At 36.5% G+C, this 23,515-nt stretch overlaps 1 protein-coding gene across 2 annotated transcripts in view; it reads left to right on the plus strand.

The window, feature by feature from the left end:
* Positions 1 to 23,515, plus strand: part of LOC131119957 (pro-neuregulin-3, membrane-bound isoform) — a 199,050-nt gene that overhangs the window by 139,497 nt on the left and 36,038 nt on the right. For both annotated transcript variants that reach the window (XM_058064860.1, XM_058064861.1), the window contains exon 2: positions 11,283 to 11,412. In XM_058064860.1, coding sequence (XP_057920843.1) covers positions 11,283 to 11,412 — 130 coding nt within the window. The remainder of the gene's footprint in view (positions 1 to 11,282; positions 11,413 to 23,515) is intronic.

Here is a 23,515-nt window from a genome sequence, read left to right on the forward strand (position 1 = left end):
AATTTTTCTAGAAAATATTTCACTTATTAAGTTTTATTTTATGAGTATTTTCAGAAGAAAATCCCTTTTTTTCCGTCACTTTCTGGATTTCTTATCCTGAAATATTTTCCCTAATGTTCCAGAAAATATTTTCCTTATTTTCTGGAAAATGTCGTTTACTTTTTAGAAAGTTGTCCTTATTTTCCTTTCCCTTTTTCATCTTCTGGAAAATCTTTCCTAATTTTCAAGGAAATATTTTGCTTATTAACAATATTTATGAATATTTTTCTATTACTTTTCAGAAAAAAATCCCTTTTTCCACCAATTTCTGGATTTCTTATCCTGAAATAGTTCAAGTCCTTGTTTTCTGGAAAATGTTGTTTATTTATGGAAACATTTTCCTTCTTTCCTACATTTACTATTACTTTTGAGAACATTTTCTTTCCTTTCTGTTTTTTTTATCTTCTGGAAAATCTTTCCTTTCTTGTTTTCTCACATGATGGTGGGGGAGGGGGGGGGACGCGTAACCATGACAACAAAGGCCGGACCGGACCTTAAACCCTAACATCATCTTCTGTCTTCACATGATATTTTGGATTCAGATACTTTTTCCATTCCGCGGTTGTGAATCGTCATCATTTTCTCCACGTTAACCTCTGACAGATGCACAAATCAAACGCACCCGAGCGGATGTCCCGCGCGCTGCTTCATATGTATGAGATGTTTGTTTACTGCGGCCTGACAGCTTGTTACACCCACGTTTCTTATTTCTATCCATCTAATCCATACATCCAGCCATGCAATATATCCACCTGAAGCATAAACAAGATGTTGGCTTGTTGGGAAATGGCGGATCCAATGGGACACAATGAAATAAAAGAATGAATACCTAAAATAATTGTACTATAATGTGTCATTAATTAAATAAAATTGGAATTAAATGCATTAATGTGTTAATAAATGTGCCGTGAATTAATTCAAATGCACCATTCATCTGATTTTTATCCATTTGCATGTAGACATGAGTAAATTAGCTAAAATGCTAACACCTAGCAAGAGAGCACTACGTGCCAAGGAAGTATTAAAATGTCCCTACATCATGCCATAGCTGAATATGCAAGTGGAAATTAGCTAAAATGCTAACATGCTAATAATTAGCACGCTAGCATCAAAAGTGCCAAGCCTGTCCTATCATGTCCCTACATTAAGCCTCATCTGTATTTGCATTCAGACTTGAGGGAATTAGCTAACATGCTAACAGTAAACATGCTAACACTTAGTAAAATAGCATTCTGTACTAAAACTTCCAAGGCAGTTCTTCAGTGTGCCTGCACTGCAAAAACAACAGTTAGCATGCTAGCACCTAGCAAAATAACACTATGTACCGGAAGTACCGAGGCAGTTTTACAGTGTCCCCACGTCATCCCATAGCTGAATATGCATGTAAAAATTAGCTACAATGCTAGCATTGCTAACATGAAAAGTGCCGAGGCGGTCCTATAATGTTTCTACATCATCCCATATGTATTTAAACATGAGGGACTCGCTAACATGCTAACATGCATGCTAACATGATAGCACCAAGCAAGATAGCATTTGCAAGGCAGTTTCATAGTATCCCTACATTATTCCATGTCTGTATTTACATGTAGACATGAGTAAATTAGTTAAATGCTAACACCTAGCAAAATAGCACTGTGTACCGGAAGTACATGCTAACAGGCTAGCATGCTAGCACCAAGCAAGATAGCATTTGCAAAGCAGTTTCATAATATCCCTACATTTTACCATATCTGTATTTACATGTAAACATGAGTAATTTAGTTAAATGCTAACACCTAGCAAAATAGCACTGTGTACCGGAAGTACATGCTAACAGGCTAGCATGCTAGCACCAAGCAAGATAGCATTTGCAAGGCAGTTTCATAGTATCCCTACATTATTCCATGTCTGTATTTACATGTAGACATGAGTAAATTAGTTAAATGCTAACACCTAGCAAAATAGCACTGTGTACCGGAAGTACATGCTAACAGGCTAGCATGCTAGCACCAAGCAAGATAGCATTTGCAAGGCAGTTTCATAGTATCCCTACATTATGCCATGTTTGCATTTACATGTAAACATGAGTAAATTAGTTAAATGCTAACACCTAGCAAAATAGCACTGTGTACCAGAAGTACATGCTAACATGCTAGCATGCTAGCAGTTAGCAATATAGCACTAGTCTATAGTCTATACAAGTCTTCATGCTTTCCAGGTGTGCCATAAATCCATAAATACATGAATGTTGTTCATTGTATTTGTTATTGTCTTAAATGGAACGCCGCCATCTTCTTCCTGGCCGTCTCTCTCTCTCTTGTAAACGACATCTTTGATCCCAGTGGAAAATAAATACAGGACAAATTGAAAAGTTTTCGAAATGCTGCGTGACAATAATGGTGTTTCCAGAGAAAAACAAGCATAGTTTGTGGAGAAAGCGAGGATGCTAATCACGACTGATGGCGGGATGTTGCTATGTGATGCTGACTTTGTATAAATGAAGCAACACAATTAGGATCCAGCATCAAACTGCCGCGGGCGGGCAGGCGGGCGAGCGAGCGGGCAGCATGTATGTGCTGATGAAACAAACAAAAGAAGATGAAACATGACGTCTCATTGCGCTGACTTAAAGTAGATTGGAAAAAAAATAAAAACACACAAATGGCTCAACAATTCCGGCTGTGAGAATGGGAACCATTCCCACCGGGTCTTCTGTCCACAACTACCATTTTTAGGGACAAAAACCTACAGCAGGCTAAAACAAATAGAAAATGTATAGAACACAGCTACTAAAACCGCTAAAAAAAAGGCAGTTTAAGTTTTTTATATATTTTTTTTTATCATATTTACTGTTACTTTCCAGAAAATATCAATTTTTTTCCATCACTTCCATGGGATTTCTTATCCTGAAATAGTTTCCCTTATGTTCTAGAAAATATGTTCCTTATTTCTGGAAAATGTTGTTTATTTTTTGGAAAGTTACTTATTATATATTATTATATATATAAATATATATATTATAAACTTATTTTTCAACATTAAGATTACTTTTGAGAACATTTTCCTTCCTCTCTGTTTTTTTTTTTCTGGAAAATCTTTCTGACTTTTCTAGAAATATTTCCCTTATTAAGTTTTATTCTATATATTTTTATGATATTTTTATCATATTTACTGTTACTTTCCAGAAAATATCCCTTTTTTCCATCACTTTTGGTATTTCTTATCCTGAAATAGTTTCCCATGTTCTAGAAAATATGTTCCTTATTTCTGGAAAATGTTGTTTATTTTTTGGAAAGTTCTACTTATTTTTCTACATTTACGATTACTTTTTTTCTGGAAAATCTTTCCGAATTTTCTAGAAAATATTTCCCTTATTAAGTTTTATTTTATGAGTATTTTCAGATGAAAATCCCTTTTTCCGTCACTTTCTGATTTCTTATCCTGAAATAGTTTCCCTAATGTTCCAGAAAATATTTTCCTTATTTTCTGGAAAATGTTGTTTACTTTTTGGAAAGTTGTACTTATTTTCCTTTCCTTTTTTTGTCTTCTGGAAAATCTTTCCTAATTTTCTAGAAAATATTTCCCTTATTAACATTTATTTTATGAATATTTTTTTCATATTTTCTGTTACTTTTCAGAAAAAAAACATTTTTTTCAGTCAATTTCTGGATTTCTTATTCTGAAATAGTTTCCCTAATGTTCCAGAAAATATTTTCCTCATTTTCTGGAAAATGTTGTTTACTTTTTGAAAAGTTGTCCTTATTTTCCTTTCCTTTTTTTATCTTCTGGAAAATCTTTCCTAATTTTCTAGAAAATATTTCCCTTAATAACATTTATTTTATGAATATTTTTCTCATATTTTCTGTTACTTTTCAGAAAAAATCAATTTTTCCGTTTTTCTTATTCTGAAATAGTTTCCCTAATGTTCTAGAAAATATGTCCTTTTTTTCTGGAAAATGTTGTTTATTTATGGGAAAATTCTCCCTATTTTCCTACATTTACTATTACTTTTGAGAACATTTTCTTTCCTTTCTTTTTTTTATCTTCTGGAAAATCTTTCCTAATTTTCTAGAAAATATTTCCCTTATTAACATTTATTTTATGAATATTTTTCTCATATTTTCTATTACTTTTCAGAAAAAAAAAATCATTTTTCCGTCAATTTCTGGATTTCTTATTCAGAAATAGTTTCCCTAACATTCAAGAAAATATTTCCTTTTTTTCTGGAAAATGTTGTTTATTTATGGGAAAATTCTCCTTATTTTCCTACATTTACCTGAGTTATCAAAGATAATCACACTAGTTCATTTCCTTATGATGCTTTTATTCCCATAATATCCGGAATTGTACTGTGTTTGTGTGGTAAGTGTCCTAGTCTGTGTTTCCGGTGATGGCTCATGTGAAGGTGATATGGAGTTAAAATACGAGAAGTTCCTCTGTGATGAAGACCGGGTGGTTGTGGTGTGATGGTTCTAGTCCAGTGGCTCCTCCATCACAAGCTGGGTAAACACAAACGACCCAACGTGACCCAGTTTGATTGTTCGTCTTTGTTTGCTGGATTGTGACATGCTGACTTTGCAGCCAACCACGTGTTTATCGTGTGTGTGTGTGTGTGTTTATTGTGTGTGAGGGATTAAATTCCAGAGGTGTTCTTGTTTGAAAGATGGTCTTCCATGTTGTGCAAATGTTTTGGCCAACTGGACGGAGAACAAGAGCCCAGTTGATCCGTTCAACCTTTGACCCACACAGACGAGACGCGAAAAGAGTCAAATCAGGGGTGTTTTGTTCTTATTTTCTTTTATAACGTCTACTATATTGGGTAATTGGAGTGTAAAGGTGACTATAGGGGTGCTATTTCACATGTAGAGGGCTCTAATAATCTTAAAAAACAGATTTGGATGGTCCTAACCAGATTGTCCATATCATATATATGTCTTATTTTCTCTTATTATGTCTACTATATTGAGTTATCGGGGTGCAACGGTGACTATAGGGGTGTTATTTTATGATTAAAGAGCTCTAATATTAAATACTGTGTTTTAAAAATCCTAAACAGGTCTTCTATGTTTTACATGTCTTATTTTCTTTTATAACGCCTACTATATTTTGTAATTGGAGTGTAAAGGTGACTATAGGGGTGCTATTTCACATGTAGAGGGCTCTAATAATCTTAAAAAACGGATTTGGATGGTCCTAACCAGATTGTCAATATCATATATATGTCTTATTTTCTCTTATTATGTCTACTACATTGAGTTATCGGGGTGCAACGGTGACTATAGGGGTGTTATTTTATGATTAAAGAGCTCTAATATGAAATACTGTGTTTTTAAAAATCCTAAACAGGTCTTCTATGTTTTACATGTCTTATTTTCTTTTATAACGCCTACTATATTTTGTAATTGGAGTGTAAAGGTGACTATAGGGGTGCTATTTCACATCTAGAGGTCTCTAATAATCTTAAAAAACAGATTTGGATGGTCCTAACCAGATTGTCCATATCATATATATGTCTTATTTTCTCTTATTATGTCTACTATATTGGATTATCGGGGTGCAACGGTGACTATAGGGGTGTTATTTTATGGTTAAAGGGCTCTAATTTTAACTACTGTGTTTTTAAAAAGCCTAAACAGGTCTTCTATGTTTTACATGTCTTATTTTCTTTTATAACGCCTACTATATTTTGTAATTGGAGTGTAAAGGTGACTATAGGGGTGCTATTTCACATCTAGAGGTCTCTAATAATCTTAAAAAACAGATTTGGATGGTCCTAACCAGATTGTCCATATCATATATATGTCTTATTTTCTCTTATTATGTCTACTATATTGGATTATCGGGGTGCAACGGTGACTATAGGGGTGTTATTTTATGGTTAAAGGGCTCTAATTTTAACTACTGTGTTTTTAAAAAGCCTAAACAGGTCTTCTATGTTTTACATGTCTTATTTTATTTTATAACGTCTACTATATTTTGTAATTGGAGTGTAAAGGTGACTATAGGGGTGCTATTTCACATATAGAGGGCTCTAATTATCTTGTAAAACAGATTTGGGTGGTCCGAACCAGATTTTCTAGGAAATTAATAGTTAACTTTTGTCTCATACTATAGAAGATTCCCCTTTTGGGTGTTTTCTTTTCTTCTGGAAAATTGTCCTGAATATTCCGTGGAAATAATTCCTTATTTTCTAGTTTCATGGCAAATATCCCTTATTTGATGTTGAGTTTTCCTATTTTTCCTTATTTTCCCTTACCTTCTATAAAATGTCCTTTATTTTCTCCCATCCTGGGTGTTTTTGACTTTGGACTGACGTTTTGCCTTCAATGGCCGTGGGATCTTCGCCCGTGGTGTCCCTCAGTGCGGTGCTGACACAAGGCAGGCAGGCAAGACGATGAGGTCGTCATGGTTACGAGATGCTGCTGACAGTGATGGACTCCACATGAAAGAACTGGAAGATGTTCTTGGATGATTGGGATGGATGCTGGGAGCATGGAACATCACAGAGGGATGATGAAGATCACAGAGGGATGATGATGACGTTCTCTGCTCCGCAATGAGCCCAGGAATCCTTGGAGATGCCTAGCGTGGCAGGAAGCGAGAGGGTTAAGCTTGTCGGCGGCGTGCACGTGAGTTGAGGCCCGCCGCCGTGGGTGCCATGGAGCGAGGACAATCCAGTCTGTGGGAAAAGTAATAGCTTCTTCTTCACTTAATTAAGGAAGTCATTCTGCTTCCTGTGGAAGCGCTCACGCTGTGATGGACCACGTGTGTGTGTGTGTGTGTGTGTGTGTGTGTGTGTGTGTGTGCGTGTGTGTGTGTCCAGGCCGACACACAACAGCTTGTTAAGCGACTTGTGTTGTAAACCATGGAACTATTCTGATGAAAATGAAGAAACAAAATGGTGTGTTCATGCACATCATCATCGTCATGTTTGGGACACCAGTCCAGGTTCCGTTTTATCCAGGAAACTCCTGTAGTTTTACTTTTTCACAATATTTTCTAATATTTTCCTTATTTTACGGAAAATGTCCCTAAAATTGTCCTTATATTCCCATTTTTACTTTCACTTTCAACAGCATTCCCCTGGAATTTTTTCTCTTCTGAAAAATGTTCTTTAATTAAAACAAACGTACTTCCCCTATTTGGTCTTATTTTCTGGAAATTCCCTTTAACTTTCTTATATTTGCTCTTACTTTTTCCAGAAATTTTCCTTTCCTGTCCGTTTTTTTCTGGCCATGGTTTCTTATCTTCTAGAAAGTGTCCTCCCTAATTTTCTAGAAAATATTTCCCTTATTAAGTTATATTTATGAATATTTTTTCATCATATTTACTGTTACTTTTTTTATAAGTATCCCTTTTTTCCATCACTTTTGGGATTTCTTATCCTGAAATAATTTCACTAATGTTCTAGAAAATGTTCCTTATTTCTGGAAAATGTTGTTTTTTTTTTTAAAGTTCTCCTTATTTTCCTACATTTACAATTACTTTTGAGAACAGTTTTCTTCCTTTCTGTTTTTTTTTATCTTCTGAAAAATCTTTCCTAATTTTCTAGAAAATATTCCCCTTAATAACCTTTTTGTTATGAATATTTTTCTCATGTTTACTGTTACTTTTCAGGAAAGAAATCCCTTTTTTCCATCACTTTCTGGATTTCTTACCCTGAAATAGTTTCCCTAATGTTCTAGAAAATATGTTCCTTATTTCTGGAAAATGTTTTTTGAAAATTCTCCTTATTTTCCTATATTTACTATTACTTTTGAGAACATTTTCCCTCCTTTCTGTTTTTTTATCTTCTGGAAAATCTTTACTAATTTTCTAGAAAATATATTCCTTATTAACATTTATTTTATGAATATTTTTCTCATATTTTCTGTTACTTTTCAGGAAAAAAATCCCTTTTTTCCATCACTTTCTGGATTTCTTACCCTGAAATAGTTTCCCTAATGTTCTAGAAAATATGTTCCTTATTTCTGGAAAATGTTGTTTACTTTTTGGAAAGTTCTCCTTATTTTCCTACATTTACGATTACTTTAGAGAACATTTTCCGTCCTTTCTATTTTTTTTCATCTTCTGGAAAATCTTTCCTAATTTTCTAGAAAGTATTTCCCTCATTAAGTTTTATTTTATGAATATTTTCAGAAAAAAATCCCTTTTTTCCATCACTTTCTGGATTTCTTATCCTGAAATAGTTTCCCTAATGTTCTAGAAAAGATTGTCCTTATTAACTTTTATTTTATGAATATGTTCTCATATTTAATGTTACCTTTTGCAGAGAAAACAGGAAATATTTTCTTTTATTTCCTGAAAAATATTTGGAAATATTTCCTTATCTTCTGGCCAAAGTCCTTGCTCTTCCCTTATTTCCTCTAATCGGATTGAAGATGTCCCCCAATTGTCTTTTTTCCAGTTTTTGGGAATATGATTGGATGGAATTGTATGGAATGTATTTTGTTTGAAATGGTCTGATGACATAAATACTGAGACATATTTGAGAAGATGTGATTGGCCAGGAAGAAGAAGTGTTCCTGTTAAGATGAAACGTGTCCTGGTGCTTGTGGAGGAGGTCCAGATCGGAAGTGGGTCATGTGGTCCATCTTCTTCTTCTTCTTCTTCTCCTCTGCTGGTTGCCATGGAAGCAGAGTGAGGTGGCTCCAAGCAGCCAGAAGACCCAAGACAAAGAAGGTCATCAGGACACCGAACGTGTGCGTCCAGATTGTTCTTCTGGCACGATTCCGTGAGGGGTGGGGGGGGGATGGAGCTAGGAAGGCCGATTCACGCCGTGACCGGCGTCTGGATGGAGCCGGCGGGGTGATGACTTTATCCACTTTGGAGACAGACGGCCTCTTACTCGGCGCCGTTTATTGGGCTCAGCCTGAGGGTGTCTCGCTGTGTGCCATCACAACCACTTTATGGGGCGGGATGAGCTGACTGACAGATAAGCAGAGGAGGCGGGCCTATCTGAGTGTGTGTGTGTGTGTGTATGAGAGAGAGAGACAGGAAGGAGATGTGTGAGACGCCGCGGTGCCTTGGCGGTAGCGGGCCGAGCATCTGCATTGCAGAGGCTGCTGTGGATTATCTGAGCCCCCCTCAGAGACCACACGGATACTGCATGTACTAATACTGCAGGTGTGGTGTACTTCGAAGATGGTACGCCGTATCACTTATATGTCATGTGTGTACCCGCCTCCTACTTCCTGTCCGTCAGAAAAGTCCAATCTCTCTTTGGAGAGTTGAACAAAGTATTGAAGAACAATGATATGAATTAATGGTGGTGTTTACTGCAATAAGTACACACGGTACTGTAGTACTGGAGTACATGCTATGATGGATGGTTACCCCGGAGGAGCGGAGGCTCACGTTGGTGTTGGCGTTGATGTTTTATCGATTCCTCCGTCTTCCCAGTAAATTGGACAGTTTTCCTCCACGGTGATTGACGGACGTGGCAGCCGTCGTGAGTGGGTGTACCTAATGAAGTGAATGACAGCTACTGTATTGATTGATTGATTGATTGATTTGATCGGCATGTCAACAGTGAGTCAATGAATGTTGCTGAGTCGGTGTGCAAGAGGATTCAGCAGCCAAATCATTTCTGGACCGTGGTCACATGACCCAGGCATTGTGTCCGTTGCCCCGCCCCTGCCTTGCTCCCCGCCTGGTCAGTTTTACCAGGAATTTAGCTCTCCTTTCCCAGGACAGGGTGTATTCCCACCTCATGAATTTTTATACTATATGCAGCCATACTACTTCACGTCTGCAAGTACACATATACTACAAATATAAATATAGTATTTCACGTTTGGAAATACAATTGTAGTACTTCACCTTTGGGAATCTGAGTACTGTATAGTACTTGACATTTGCCAATACAAGTTTTATACTTGCCGTTTGGAAATACAAATATGGTACCTCAGGTGTGGAAATACAAGTTTAGTACTTCACGTGTGGAAATACAAATACTATATAGTACTTCACTTTTGGAACTACAAGTGTTGTACATGAGGTTTGGAAACACAAATATAGTACTTCAGATGTGGAAATACAAGTGTAGTACTTCACATGTGGAAATACAAGTATAGTACTTCAGGTTTGGGACTACAAGTACTGTATAGTACTTCACTTTTGGAAATACAAGTGTCATACTTGATGCTTGGAAATAAAAATGTGGTACTTCAGGTGTGGAAATACAAGTACTATATAGTACTTCACTTTTGGAAATACAAGTGTCGTACTTGAGGTTTGGAAATACAAATATAGTACTTCAGATGTGGAAATACAAGTGTAATACTTCACGTGTGGCAATACAAGTACTATATAGTACTTCACTTTTGGAAATACAAGTGTCGTACTTGAGGTTTGGAAATACAAATATAGTACTTCAGATGTGGAAATACAAGTGTAGTACTTCACGTGTGGAAATGCAAGTATAGTACTTCAGGTTTGGGAATACAAATACTGTATAGTACTTCACTTTTGGAAATACAAGTGTCGTACTTGATGTTTGGAAATGCAAGTATAGTACTTCAGGTTTGGGAATACAAATACTGTATAGTACTTCACTTTTGGAAATACAAGTGTCGTACTTGATGTTTGGAAATACAAATATAGTACTTCACGTATGGAAATACAAGTGTAGTACTTCACATGTGGAAATACAAGTACTATATAGTGCTTCACTTTTGAAAGTGTTGTTCTTGAGGTTTGGAAATACAAATATAGTACTTCAGATGTGGAAATACAAGTGTAGTACTTCACGTGTGGAATTATTATAAATTATAATTTAAAATTTATTTTATAAATTAAAATTTATCATAATAATAATTGAATTATATTAATAATTTATATAATATAAAATAAATTTATATTATTTTCTTTTCATTTTTTGTCCTTATTTTTCTTATTATTATTATTATTATTTCTTAAATTTCACTATTCATCTCTTCTCTTACTTTTCAGAAAATATTCAAAAATTTTCTAAATTTTTAAAATACATTTTCTTAATTTTTCCTTTGTTTTCTGGAAAAAAAATCCTTATTTTCTTTTATTTTCCGGGAGGTGTCCCTTATTTTCTGTAGAAATTGTCTCTATTTTCCACAAAATGTTTTATTACCTATTTTCTGAACATTTTCTCATATTTTTCATGGACTCATAAAAGCTGACTCAGCAGAACTGGTCCGTCAGTCAAAAACAACATGGCCGCCGCTCTCATAGTGTGTTTCTTTTTTGTGTATTGACTGAAGTGTTTGTGTGTGTTTCCGTGACAGCATCCCCGACCGTCCCGCCGCTGCACTCGGAGCACTTCAAGCCGTGCCACGACAAGGACTTGGCGTACTGCCTCAACGGGGGCGAGTGCTTCGTCATCGAGACGCTCAGTGGGCCTCACAAGCACTGCAAGTAAGTGACCTCTGACCTCCCGACCCGAGTTCAATCCCATCCCATAAAATAGCTTATATGTCCTGTAGTGTTGTGGTCACGTTGGGTACTCATGATTGGGCACGAGTGAACGAAACCTTCTCCTCTCATTCCGTGTGGAAGTGGTAATTTTTTGTCTTCTTTGTCCTTCTTCCCCAAACTGCTTGAAACTACTTAAATTTAGAGTAATTAACTCGCAGACCTCACAGCTAGAAAGACCAGGGTTCAATTCCACCCTCGGCCATCTTTGTGTGGAGTTTGCATGTTCTCCCTGTGCATGCGTGGGTTTTCTCCGGGTACTCCGGTTTCCTCCCACATTCCAAAAACATGCTAGGTTAATTAGCGACTCCAAATTGTCCATAGGTATGAATGTGAGTGTGAATGGTTGTTTGTCTATATGTGCCCTGTGATTGGCTGGCCACCAGTCACATGGTGTACCCCGCCTCTCGCCCAAAGACAGCTGGGATAGGCTCCAGCACCCCCCGCGACCCTCGTAAGGATAAGCGGTAGAAAATGAATGAATGAATGAATAATATTAATATGAGGCTGCACGGTGTTCGAGTGGTTAGCCTCACAGCTGGGAGACCCGAGTTCAATTCCACCAATTGCATGTTCTCCCTGTGCATGCGTGGGTTTTCTCCGGGTACTCCGGTTTCCTCCCACATTCCAAAAACATGCTAGGTTAATTAGCGACTCTAAATTGTCCATAGGTATGAATGTGAGTGTGAATGGTTGTTTGTAAATTTCCACATATTTTCAATTACTTTTTTCAATTACTCTTCTGAAATTTTCCCTTTTTTCATTATGTACTGGATAAATTCCCTCGATTTTCCACCAAATTTCAATACCTTTTCCTGATTTTGGTATGGAAAACGGCCAATGTTGATGGCTCGGTCCACACAGGAAGCTAAACAGCTAGTCAGCAAGTGTTTATTTGGTGACATAGTAGAAGGTATTACCTTTCCCTGGTAACTACTGACCTTGATGAAGTAATTACAAGTAAGTACTTATATTGTTGTCGTCCATGTTTGTAGTACGATAAATGATGAATGATGGAGGTCACCATCACCATCACGTGACGCTGCAGCAACCTTCAAATGTCCCGTCCCCGCCAGGCTCTTCCTTCCACTTCCTCCTTGGAATTTGGAAACCCAGACATGGGGGGTTTGGGGGGTTTGGGGGGGGTTAAACGTGCACGCTTGTGAATGCGGCGCACGTGCACTTGACTTCAAAGTCAGTCTTGTTTTATTCCGGCTTTAATCCAAACCTGGAGTCAAACAAAGTCCACGTCTGCACCGCCTCTGCCCGTCCCGTCGCCACGGCGACGTCATCCGCTGACAAGTGGAGCTAACAGCATGCTAACTATTTTATGTACTACATATACTACTCCTCGTATACTGTAGGCAGCCACGTCTGAATACAGTCTGCAAGTACGTCTGCAAGTACGTCTTCACGTCCGCAAATACACTTATACTACTTCATGTCTGCAAATACACATATTCTACTTCACGTCTGCAAATACACGTATACATCTTCATGACTGCAAATACCAGCATACTCCTTCATGTCTGCAAATACACATGTACTACTTCACATTTGAAAATAGACGTATACTACTTCACGTCTGCAAATATAAATATAGTATTTTACTTTTGGAAATACAATTGTAATACTTCAGCTTTGGGAATCTGAGAACTGTATAGTACTTGATGGTTGCCAATACTTGACGTTTGGAAATACAAGTGTCGTACTTCACATGTGGAAATATAAGTATAGTATTTCAGGTTTGGGAATAGTACTGTATAGTACTTCACTTTTGGAAATACAAGTGTCGTACTTGATGTTTGGAAATACAAATGTAGTACTTCAGGTGTGGAAAATACAAGTACTGTAGAGTACTTCACTTTTGAGAATACAAATGTCGTACTTGATGTTTGGAAATACAAGTGTAGTACTTCAGGTGTTGAAATACAAGTACAGTACTTCAGGTTTGAGACTACAAGTACTCTATAGTTCTTCACTTTTGGAAATACAAGGGTTGTACTTGATGTTTGGAAATACAAATGTAGTACTTCAGGTGTGAAAATACAAGTACTGTATAGTACTTCACTTTTGAGAATACAAATGTCGTACTTGATGTTTGGAAATACAAGTGTAGTACTTCAGGTGTTGAAATACAAGTACAGTACTTCAGGTTTGAGACTACAAGTACTCTATAGTTCTTCACTTTTGGAAATACAAGGGTCGTACTTGATGTTTGGAAATACAAATATAGTACTTCAGGTGTGGAAATACAAGTGTAGTACTTCACGTGTGGAAATACAAGTATAGTACTTCTGGTTCGAGACTACAAGTACTCTATAGTTCTTCACTTTTGGAAATACAAGGGTCGTACTTGATGTTTGGAAATACAAATATAGTACTTCAGGTGTGGAAATACAAGTGTAGTACTTCTGGTTTGAGACTACAAGTACTCTATAGTTCTTCACTTTTGGAAATACAAGGGTCGTACTTGATGTTTGGAAATACAAATATAGTACTTCAGGTGTGGAAATACAAGTGTAGTACTTCACGTGTGGAAATACAAGTATAGTACTTCTGGTTTGGGACTACAAGTACTGTATAATACTTCACTTTGGGAAATACAAGAGTAGTATTTCAGGTTTGGGACTACAAGTACTATATAGTACTTCACTTTTGGAAATACAAGTGTTGTACTAGATGTTTGGAAATACAAATATAGTACTTCAGGTGTGGAAATACAAGTGTAGTACTTCAGGTTTGGGTATACAACTACTGTATAGTACCTCACATTTGGAAATACATGTAAATGAAAAAGTAAATGAAAAGTAAATGAAATGACTTCAACATGACCCAGGTAATACAGGGGGCGGGGTCCTGTTGTGGGCGTGGCTATGCAGGGGGCGGGGTCCAGATGAAAGGCAAGGATAGAGGTCTGTGTTGCTGCTAGCTAGCATGGATCAATACATAATAGGGTTGACTCGGAGACAAATTGAGACAAATCAGGTTGAGGCTGAGATCAATCCAAACATTTAATGAGGATAAATGGACTTTGTGGCTTTTATTTGTCACACAATTCATCATTCAGACCTTACGCTGGAAAATGAGCTTTTCACCAAGCATTTCCTGTAAGTGGCCGCCGTCGCACCTTTTTTCCTCACCGTCGCCAAACAACAACAAACAAGCGTTACCTGCCTTAGTAGCTGTTTAGTTAGCTGTTAGCTAACTAACAAGTTAGCTGTTTAGTTAGCTGTTAGCTAACTAACAAGTTAGCTGTTTAGTTAGCTGTTAGCTAACTAACAAGTTAGCTAGCTAACAAGTTAGCTGTTTTGTGTGTGTTGTTATATTTGCCTTCTGTGAAATGCTGTCATTTTTCTTCTTCACGCTAACGTCTCAAACAAAGCAAGACATTTTGTGGGTTGGTTCTTTTGTCTCTCTGACTTGAGACTGTTTATCTAATCCACCGTGTAAATCAGTTCCGTTTCATTTGCTATCTGCTTTGGGCTGGGAATTGGATACGTTTTAGAAGCGCTGGGTTAGCGGGACGACCGGTTGACCTCTGACAGGAAGTAAAGTGTGTCATAAGTAGCTGTCCCAGGAGGTGAGTACCAATGATGCTCCAGGTGATGAAGATGTCTGGAACTCACGTCCAACACCCCCCGACCCCCCGTTCCCCCACCCCCACCCCACCCCAAAATGTTCCCCATTGGATTTAGATTTGTATGGTCCAAATTCCTCTGGAAGAAGTCCACTACTACTACTACTTCACGTCTGCAAATACACGTATACATCTTCATGACTGCAAAAACCTGCATACTATACATATACGTATACGTATATAATAGACGTATACTACTTCACGTCTGCAAATATAAATATAGTATTTCACTTTTGGAAAATACAATTATAGTACTTCAGCTTTGGGAATCTGAGTACTGTATAGTACTTGATATTTGCCAATACAAGTTTTATACTTGATGTTTGGAAATACAAGTGTAGTACTTCAGGTTTGGAAATACAAATATAGTACTTCATATGTGGAAATACAAGTGTAGTACTTCACTTTTGGAAATACAAGTGTCGTACTTGATGTTTGGAAATACAAATATAGTATTTCACGTATGGAAATACAAGTGTAGTACTTCACTTTTGGAAATACAAGTGTCGTACTTGATGTTTGGAAATACAAATATAGTATTTCACGTATGGAAATACAAGTGTAGTACTTCACGTGTGGAAATACAAATATAGTACTTCAGGTTTTGGAATACAAGTACTGTATAGCACTTCACTTTTGGAAATACAAGTGTCGTACTTGATGTTTGGAAATACAAATATAGTACTTCAGGTGTGGAAATACAAGTGTAGTACTTCACGTGTGGAAATACAATTTCTATATAGTACTTCACTTTTGAAAATACAAGTGTCGTTCTTGAGGTTTGGAAATACAAATATAGTACTTCAGATGTGGAAATACAAGTGTAGTACGTCACGTGTGGAAATACAAGTATAGTACTTTAGGTTTGGGAATACAAATACTGTATAGTACTTCACTTTTGGAAATACAAGTGTTGTACTTGATGTTTGGAAATACAAATATAGTACTTCACGTATGGAAATACAAGTGTAGTACTTCAGGTTTGGAATACAAGTACTGTATAGTACTTCACTTTTGGAAATACAAATATACTACTTCAGGTGTGGAAATACAAGTACTAGTACTTCACTTTTGGAAATACAAGTGTCATACTTGAGGTTTGGAAATACAAATATAGTACTTCAGATGTGGAAATACAAGTGTAGTACTTCACGTGTGGAAATACAAGTATAGTACTTCAGGTTTGGGAATACAAGTACTGTATTGTACTTCACTTTTGGAAATGCAAGTGTCGTACTTGATGTTTGGAAATACAAATATAATACTTTAGGTGTGGAAATACAAGTGTAGTACTTCAGGTTTGGAATACAAGTACTGTATAGTACTTCAATTTTGAAATACAAATATAGTACTTCAGGTTTGGAATACAAGTACTGTATAGTACTTCACTTTTGGAAATACAAATATAGTACTTCAGGTGTGGAAATACAAGCGTAGTACTTCGCCCCCCTCCCTCCCTACACACCAATTGACAGCAGGCGGCCAACAGGCACATGTGACACACACACACACACACACACACACACACACACACACACACACACACACGTGAAGCACACGTGAAGTACACGTGAAGCACATGCGAACATGCAGTGACAGAATGAGGTAAATTGTCTCGGTGTCATATTGTTTTGTGAAGCATCAACATACCATGACAACGGTTATGTGTGTGTGCGTGTGTGTGTGTGTGTGTGTGTGTGTGTGTGTGTGTGTGTGCGTGTGCACATTTGACATGACAGACACGTTTGTGTGTTTGATGAACTCCGTGTGTTTACTCAGACAAAACGAGAAGAAAATCACTCATTCATTGATTTTCATTCCTGTCATTTTCCCGCCTGTCTGTCCACTTAACTCCCCCCACCCCTGCCTCGATGCCTCCTCCTCCTCCGTAATAAGGCGAGCGGATGCACCGGCACGTTTGGGGAGGTGGGAGAAAATGAAAGGGATAAGAGGAGCACACATCGAGGCGCCGAGGCGACGCTGGCGGCAAATGAATCCTCGCAGGGGAACGGAAGCAAGGTGGGAGGAAAGGAAAGATGTATTGTGAGAGGAAGTGAGGAGGAGTGAGGAACACTAAGTGTGTTAAAAAGTACTCTAATGGAAGCGGGCGGGGGCGGGGGGGGGGGGGGGGGGTTGGGAGCGACCTGGACCGAGCCTCACTTTTTCCTTGTCTCATTGACAAACATTAATTCACTCAGGCCGCTTCATTAGGTACACCGTCAAACATCCCACGTTGTCGACTTCAAGGTCACAGTCACCTTGACCAGAGGTGTGGACACTGCTAAAAAGTAGATGCAGACATAAAATGGGGAGTCATTTTACAAGAATTAAATTAAAATATTCATATTAGTTGGAAAAATAAGCTCATTTTAGTATTAAGTTGAAATATTTAATTTGTAATATTCATGAAAAGCTAACAAAACAAGGAAAAAAGTTGTCATTTTGGTGCAGAAAAATATACACAGCCTAGCATACGATGCAAACACGATAGATTTTACAAAACAGAAACATTCGATACGCATTTTGATGCATGGGTTTAGAAAAATAATCAACAAAAATGAAAAATTATTTTACCAAAATACAATCAAAATACTAAGCTCATTTTAGTAGCATCAACTTGAAATATATATATATATATATACGTATATATATATATATATAAATTATTTTATATATATATATATATATATATATACATATAAGTCATAGTATTTAAAAAAATTTAATTAAATAACAACGACAAAGTTATAACTTTGTAACTTTGTGGGGGGGGAAAGAAGAAAAAATTGATACATGGTGCTACGATATGATTCGACAATAATATATTTTAAAAACAACAATAATAATTCGATATGCATCTGCATACATGGCTTTTAAAAAAATTAAAAAATTGTAAAAATTTAAATAAAAAAAATTGGGCTGCAAAATCCAATCCAATCCACTTTATTTATATAAATAATACATAAAATAAACAGAGTTTTCAAAGTGCTGCACAATAAAAAGTAAAAATAAAATATAATAAATAAAGGTACAAATTGAATTTAATCCAAAACTAAAAGATCAAATAAGAAATAAAATAGTAATATTAAAATATTTAAAATATATATTAAATAGTAATATTTTAAAAATATAAAAACAAGAAGCAAAGCAATAAAAGTATAAAAAATAAAACCAATTAAAATAAAAAGAAAGAACTAAAAGACACAGGACCATACGACTCACTCTGAGTTAAAAGCCAGAGAATAAAAGTGGGTTTTAAGACGAGACTTCAAATTTTCGATGTTGGGGGGCCTTTTTTCAACCACAGAAAAGGCTCGGTCTAACCTGGTCTTAAGTCTCAACTTAGGCACCATAACTTAGAGCAGAAAATCTGCAGTGATTTATAAAAAGAATAAAATCCAAACATTGAAAGAAAAATAAAATATGTGATACAATAAAATAGTAAAAATGAACAATAAAGTTGTAAGTAAAAACATAAACGGGATGGCCAAACTCATCGGGCATCGGGAGGCGTTTGTAGCCAAGAAAGAAAGGCGCCGTACAAACCCCACCCACCCTATCCTTCGGAGTCTTGATGATCTTATCGAGTACTAACGTGTGTATTTGTTAGTCCAGGCTGGTACTGGTGGACGGTGGCTCTGTATTCATTTACTGGTTTTCACTTGATGTTCTTCCTGTCTTAGTGTGACACAATGTTTTGCTGATGGGTTGAAACTCTTTCCCGGTGACTAGCTAGCGTGATGCTAGCATCCGTTCGGATGCTAGTGTTGTGACATATCTGTACAATAGCAGGATTTATGGCTGACACCCATGCAAGCCTCATCTCTCGCTTGTCAAACCGGGTATCCGCTGGCATGTGTTTTGCCACAAAGACAGCTGGCGGTGTTCATCAAGGCTCTGCCTTGAGTCCTCTTTGGTCTTTTTGTGCTACTCCGCTGAGACGTAGTGACAGCGACACAACACAGGAGTGTCACTGTGCTGATGACACATAAAATGTACGTCCTGCTGAGGAGGACAAACCTCTCATATGAACACGTCTCCTGGAACGTCTTTTGTTATTCCGTCCTGATTTTGCAGCCATGTCGGGTCTGATGCACGGCGCAAATCAGCTGATTGGAAGTGAACACTGCTGCACGGCGCAAAGCTCTCACACACACACACACACACACACAGCCAATGCAATGACATGTATGGTCACATGCAGCGTGTGTCTCCATGAATAACTCTCCCCGAGGGCGACATGATCATGCGGCGTTCTCCTTCCGAAGAGAGAGAATCTCATTAATATTATTCTCATTCCTCATGCATGAATCATCTTCATGATTCCTACACACACACACACACACTGATTGGAGAATCATTTCCTTTTTGGAGAGATAATTACAGCACATCAAAGGCGTACTATAGGATGTAAACAATAGCGGGATTTCTTCTACATGACCAAGTACAGCAGCTTCTCATATTCTTTGTTACCTCCACCAGGGAGGAGTAAGCCTTGCTTTGATTTCCCATCTCGGCTTTGTGATCTCCAAGCCTTCTTTTGTGCAGAAAGGAATGCGTTTGTGGAGTAAACTGTGGGGAAAATAAAGTTATTACACGGTTATTACACTGTAGGCCATGTTACATAGTGGACTGTGTACTATTTCATAGTTATTATGCCGTTATTACAGAATGGACAGTGCATATTACATAATTATTGTATTGTTGTTAAGTGGCAATGTACATGTTGCGTAGTTATTGCACACTTATTCCATATTGGCATAGTTATTATATAATGTGCATACTCAATTGTTATTATACAGTTATTACACAGTAGGCCATGTTACATAGTGGACTGTGTACTATTACATAGTTATTATGCAGTTATTACAGAATGGACAGTGCATATTACATAATTATTGTATTGTTGTTAACTGGCAATGTACATGTTGCGTAGGTATTGCACACTTATTCCATATTGGCATGGTTATTATATAATGTGCATACTCAATTGTTATTATACAGTTATTACACAGTAGGCCATGTTACATCGTGGACTGTGTACTATTACATAGTTATTATGCAGTTATTACAGAGTGGACAGTGGATATTACATAATTATTGTATTGTTGTTAACTGGCAATGCACATGTTGCGTAGTTATTGCACACTTATTCCATATTGGCATGGTTATTATATAATGTGCATACTCAATTGTTATTATACAGTTATTACACAGTAGGCCATGTTACATAGTGGACTGTGTACTATTTCATAGTTATTATGCCGTTATTACAGAATGGACAGTGCATATTACATAATTATTGTATTGTTGTTAAGTGGCAATGTACATGTTGCGTAGTTATTGCACACTTATTCCATATTGGCATAGTTATTATATAATGTGCATACTCAATTGTTATTATACAGTTATTACACAGTAGGCCATGTTACATAGTGGACTGTGTACTATTACATAGTTATTATGCAGTTATTACAGAATGGACAGTGCATATTACATAATTATTGTATTGTTGTAAGTGGCAATGTACATGTTGCGTAGTTATTGCACACTTATTCCATATTGGCATAGTTATTATATAATGTGCATACTCAATTGTTATTATACAGTTATTACACAGTAGGCCATGTTACATAGTGGACTGTGTACTATTACATAGTTATTATGCAGTTATTACAGAATGGACAGTGCATATTACATATTTATTGTATTGTTGTTAACTGGCAATGTACATGTTGTGTAGTTATTGCACACTTATTCCATATTGGCATAGTTATTATATAATGTGCATACTCAATTGTTATTATACAGTTATTACACAGTAGGCCATGTTACATAGTGGACTGTGTACTATTACATAGTTATTATGCAGTTATTACAGAGTGGACAGTGGATATTACATAATTATTGTAGTGTTGTTAACTGGCAATGCACATGTTGCGTAGTTATTGCACACTTATTCAATATTGGCATGGTTATTATATAATGTGCATACTCAATTGTTATTATACAGTTATTACACAGTAGGCCATGTTACATAGTGGACTGTGTACTATTTCATAGTTATTATGCCGTTATTACAGAATGGACAGTGCATATTACATAATTATTGTATTGTTGTTAAGTGGCAATGTACATGTTGCGTAGTTATTGCACACTTATTCTATATTGGCATAGTTATTATATAATGTGCATACTCAATTTTTATTATACAGTTATTACACAGTAGGCCATGTTACATAGTGGACTGTGTACTATTACATAGTTATTATGCAGTTATTACAGAGTGGACAGTGGATATTACATAATTATTGTATTGTTGTTAAGTGGCAATGTACATGTTGCGTAGTTATTGCACACTTATTCCATATTGGCATAGTTATTATATAATGTGCATACTCAATTGTTATTATACAGTTATTACACAGTAGGCCATGTTACATCGTGGACTGTGTACTATTACATAGTTATTATGCAGTTATTACAGAATGGACAGTGCATATTACATAATTATTGTAGTGTTGTTAACTGGCAATGTACATGTTGCGTAGTTATTGCACACTTATTCCATATTGGCATAGTTATTATATAATGTGCATACTCAATTGTTATTATACAGTTATTACACAGTAGGCCATGTTACATAGTGGACTGTGTACTATTACATAGTTATTATGCAGTTATTACAGAATGGACAGTGCATATTACATAATTATTGTAGTGTTGTTAACTGGCAATGTACATGTTGCGTAGTTATTGCACACTTATTCCATATTGGCATGGTTATTATATAATGTGCATACTCAATTGTTATTATACAGTTATTACACAGTAGGCCATGTTACATCGTGGACTGTGTACTATTACATAGTTACTATGCAGTTATTACAGAGTGGACAGTGCATATTACATAATTATTGTATTGTTGTTAAGTGGCAATGTACATGTTGCGTAGTTATTGCCCACTTATTCCATATTGGCATAGTTATTATATAATGTGCATACTCAATTGTTATTATACAGTTATTACACAGTAGACCATGTTACATAGTGGACTGTGTACTATTACATAGTTATTATGCAGTTATTACAGAATGGACAGTGCATATTACATAATTATTGTATTGTTGTTAAGTGGCAATGTACATGTTGCATAGTTATTGCACACTTATTCCATATTGGCATAGTTATTATATAATGTGCATACTCAATTGTTATTATACAGTTATTACACAGTAGGCCATGTTACATCGTGGACTGTGTACTATTACATAGTTATTATGCAGTTATTACAGAATGGACAGTGCATATTACATAATTATTGTATTGTTGTTAACTGGCAATGTATGTACATGTTGCGTAGTTATTGCACACTTATTCCATATTGGCATGGTTATTATATAATGTGCATACTCAATTGTTATTATACAGTTATTACACAGTAGGCCATGTTACATAGTGGACTGTGTACTATTACATAGTTATTATGCAGTTATTACAGAATGGACAGTGCATATTACATAATTATTGTATTGTTGTTAAGTGGCAATGTACATGTTGCGTAGTTATTGCACACCTATTCCATATTGGCATAGTTATTATATAATGTGCATACTCAATTGTTATTATACAGTTATATTACAGCGAATCCATTACCAGTGTCATATTACAGAATGGACAGTGCATATTACATAATTATTGTAGTGTTGTTAAGTGGCAATGTACATGTCGCATAGTTATTACACACTTATTCCATATTGGCATAGTTATTATATAATGTGCATACTCAATTGTTATTGTACAGTTATTATATTACAGCAGAATCCATTACCAGAGTGTCATGTTGAATATTACAGCTATACACACACACACACACACACACACACACAGCATGCTATTTGACTGGCAGCCAGACACAAGGTTAATCTTTTGCAGCTTGTGGCTGGGTTCAATTAGCGCATGTTTTATTTGAAGGATAATGTGTTGTATTTTTCTATTTTCTATGTGCTGAGGTGTTTTGGCCGTAAGCAAGGTTTTTGTCAGAATGAGTTTGCCTTAATTGGCCACACGAACAGTTCCAAGAACAAGAAACAGTTGTTGTTACGAGGCAGTACACGTGTACTCCACAGTAATAAACATATGGTTCAGGAAACACCTCTCACAGAGAGATTATCTTTGCAAAGGGAGAATTTGTTTCAAAAATGCACCTTTCTTTTGGAGCGTATCAATTACTCGTCATTAGCGGGTGTGCTAAGGTAACCCTCTCAAATAGCACGGATGGAGTCTTCCGTCGAGCCCTCAAGACAGTCTAGACTTCGAGACAGACACTACAGTCACCTTTATACTCCTATTACCTGATGTAGTAGACGTAAGAAGAGAAAATAAGACATATTGGGCATCATAAAG

Source organism: Doryrhamphus excisus, chromosome 2, assembly GCF_030265055.1.
Source record: "Doryrhamphus excisus isolate RoL2022-K1 chromosome 2, RoL_Dexc_1.0, whole genome shotgun sequence".
In the NCBI taxonomy this organism is placed as follows: Eukaryota; Metazoa; Chordata; class Actinopteri; order Syngnathiformes; family Syngnathidae; genus Doryrhamphus; species Doryrhamphus excisus.